At 41.3% G+C, this 2,036-nt stretch overlaps 1 protein-coding gene across 1 annotated transcript; it reads right to left on the bottom strand.

The window, feature by feature from the left end:
- Window positions 1-1,073: 1,073 nt before the first annotated feature.
- LOC103230953 (olfactory receptor 2T33) lies at window positions 1,074-2,036 on the bottom strand. Its single transcript, XM_007990098.3, has one exon. The coding sequence runs from the start codon at window positions 2,034-2,036 to the stop codon at window positions 1,074-1,076; it is 963 nt and encodes a 320-aa protein (XP_007988289.3).

Below are 2,036 nucleotides of genomic sequence, written 5' to 3'. Positions count from 1 at the left end.
ATAAATAAAGTAATCTTTTTTTGTTTTGCAAACCCCAGACCTTTAGAAGGTGTCTCAAGTTTTTCATCAGAAATATCTCTACTCACCTATGCCTTGGCAGAAGTAAGGTGACCCAATAATGTATAATGTTGTTGAGTGTTACTCAGCTTTGATAACTCACTGTTAGTAACTGTTAAGATTCAGCCTGATTATGCAATTCAGAGTTCATATCCATGGACCTATGTTCGTAAGTCAAGGTAACTTTAAAACATGTGAAGAAAAGAGAACTTAGTTGTAATTTAAAGCAATTTTATAACGCAATTACAGTGAGACTCTGGGAAAAGATAAATATTACTTAAATGAAAAATTACATAAATTTGAAAAGGTTTGCCTTTAAACACCAAATAAAAACGGACTGTGGAATAAATACAAAAGAAATGTGACAATATAGCGGTTACATTTTAGTTGTGGACTTCCCCTTTTTTCGTGCAACTATATTTTAAAATATGATTTTAAAATAATGTTCTTTGTCTTTGGTAGATTCCTCTTATTTAGTTTTTTTTTTTTTAATTTTATTATTATTATTATACTTTAAGTTCTAGGGTACATGTACATAACATGCAGGTTTGTTACATATGTATACTTGTGCCATGTTGGTGTGCTGCACTTATTTATCGTAGAGCATACACATCGAAAATAACACTCAAAATACATTATTGAACAGAAATAAACTATTCCAAGTTACAATACAAGCTCTGGGGTCACTTTTTAATATTTCCTTGCTGTGTGAAATTGGGAACAATATTTCCATGTGTTAATTTTTTTTTTAGAAAGTAGGAGATATTGTCAACAGTACTTATATCATGGGGTTGTTTTAGGATACAAAGTAATATATAGATTTTACTTCACTTGAAGAAAAGTACATAAATGCTCAAAAATGGTTTCTCTCAATACGATTGTCTCACTTCCTTCAAAATATCTTATTATATAAATGCAGAAACTTAATTTTCTCTTCATGAATTATTGAAGGGAGAGAATTACAATGTGTTAAAATGTTAATAAATTCAGGAACTTAAGACTCATTTGACACTAGATCATCTTGACCTGTGGGCCTCATTTTGCAGGTGTTTTATGTTTACACACGTCCCCAGCCACCGTTTCAGGGCTCCCTTGACCTCACTGTTCCTCACACTGTAGATAAGGGGGTTTAGCAAAGGGGTGAACACAGTATAGAAGGCTGACACAACCTTATCGTGGTTAGTGGACCTATGAGATTTGGGTCTCATGTAGGTAAAAATGGCAGCTCCATAAAAGAGTCCCACCACAGCCACATGTGACAAGCAGGTGGCAAAGGCCTTCTTGCGGGCTTCTGTGGAACGCCTGTGGAGAACAGCGGCGAGGATGAGACCATAGGAGAACAGGATGAGGGACAAGGGGACCAGGAGCATTAACACACAGCAGATGTACATGGCGTTTTCGAAGACTGAAGTGTCAGCACAAGCCAAACGCACCAGCACGGGGGCCTCGCAGAAGAAATGATCGAGCTCGTGTGCCCCGCAATACGGGAAGCTCAGGGAAGCAGCAGCCTGCAGGAGCCCGTCAGCTGCACCCAGGAGCCAAGACAACATGGTCATCCTCAGGCACAGCTGCCAGCTCATGAGCATGGGATATCGGAGTGGGTGGCAGACAGCCGCGTAGCGGTCATAGGCCATGGCTGCTAAGAGGAAGCACTCTCCACCCCCCAGCGTGGGGAGGAAGAAGATCTGCGCACCGCAGCCGGCAGGGGAGATGGCGTTATTTCCGGTCAAGTAGTCAGCCGCCATTTTGGGCACAGTGGTGGAAACCAGCATTATGTCCATGAGGGAGAGTTGGCTCAGGAGGAAGTACATGGGCGTGTGGAGCCGGCAGTCCCGGTGAATCAGGAGAATCATGAGGGCATTGCCAAACAGGGAGGTCAAAACGATGGCCAGAAGCATCATGAAGAGGACTTGGTGGGCTGTGGTATGGTTAAAGAGTCCTAGGAGAATAAAGTCTGAGGTAGTATTTCTCATCTCCAT

Source organism: Chlorocebus sabaeus, chromosome 25 (assembly GCF_047675955.1).
Source record: "Chlorocebus sabaeus isolate Y175 chromosome 25, mChlSab1.0.hap1, whole genome shotgun sequence".
Lineage (NCBI taxonomy): Eukaryota > Metazoa > Chordata > Mammalia > Primates > Cercopithecidae > Chlorocebus > Chlorocebus sabaeus.
This window is presented reverse-complemented; position numbering and strand designations above follow the sequence as displayed.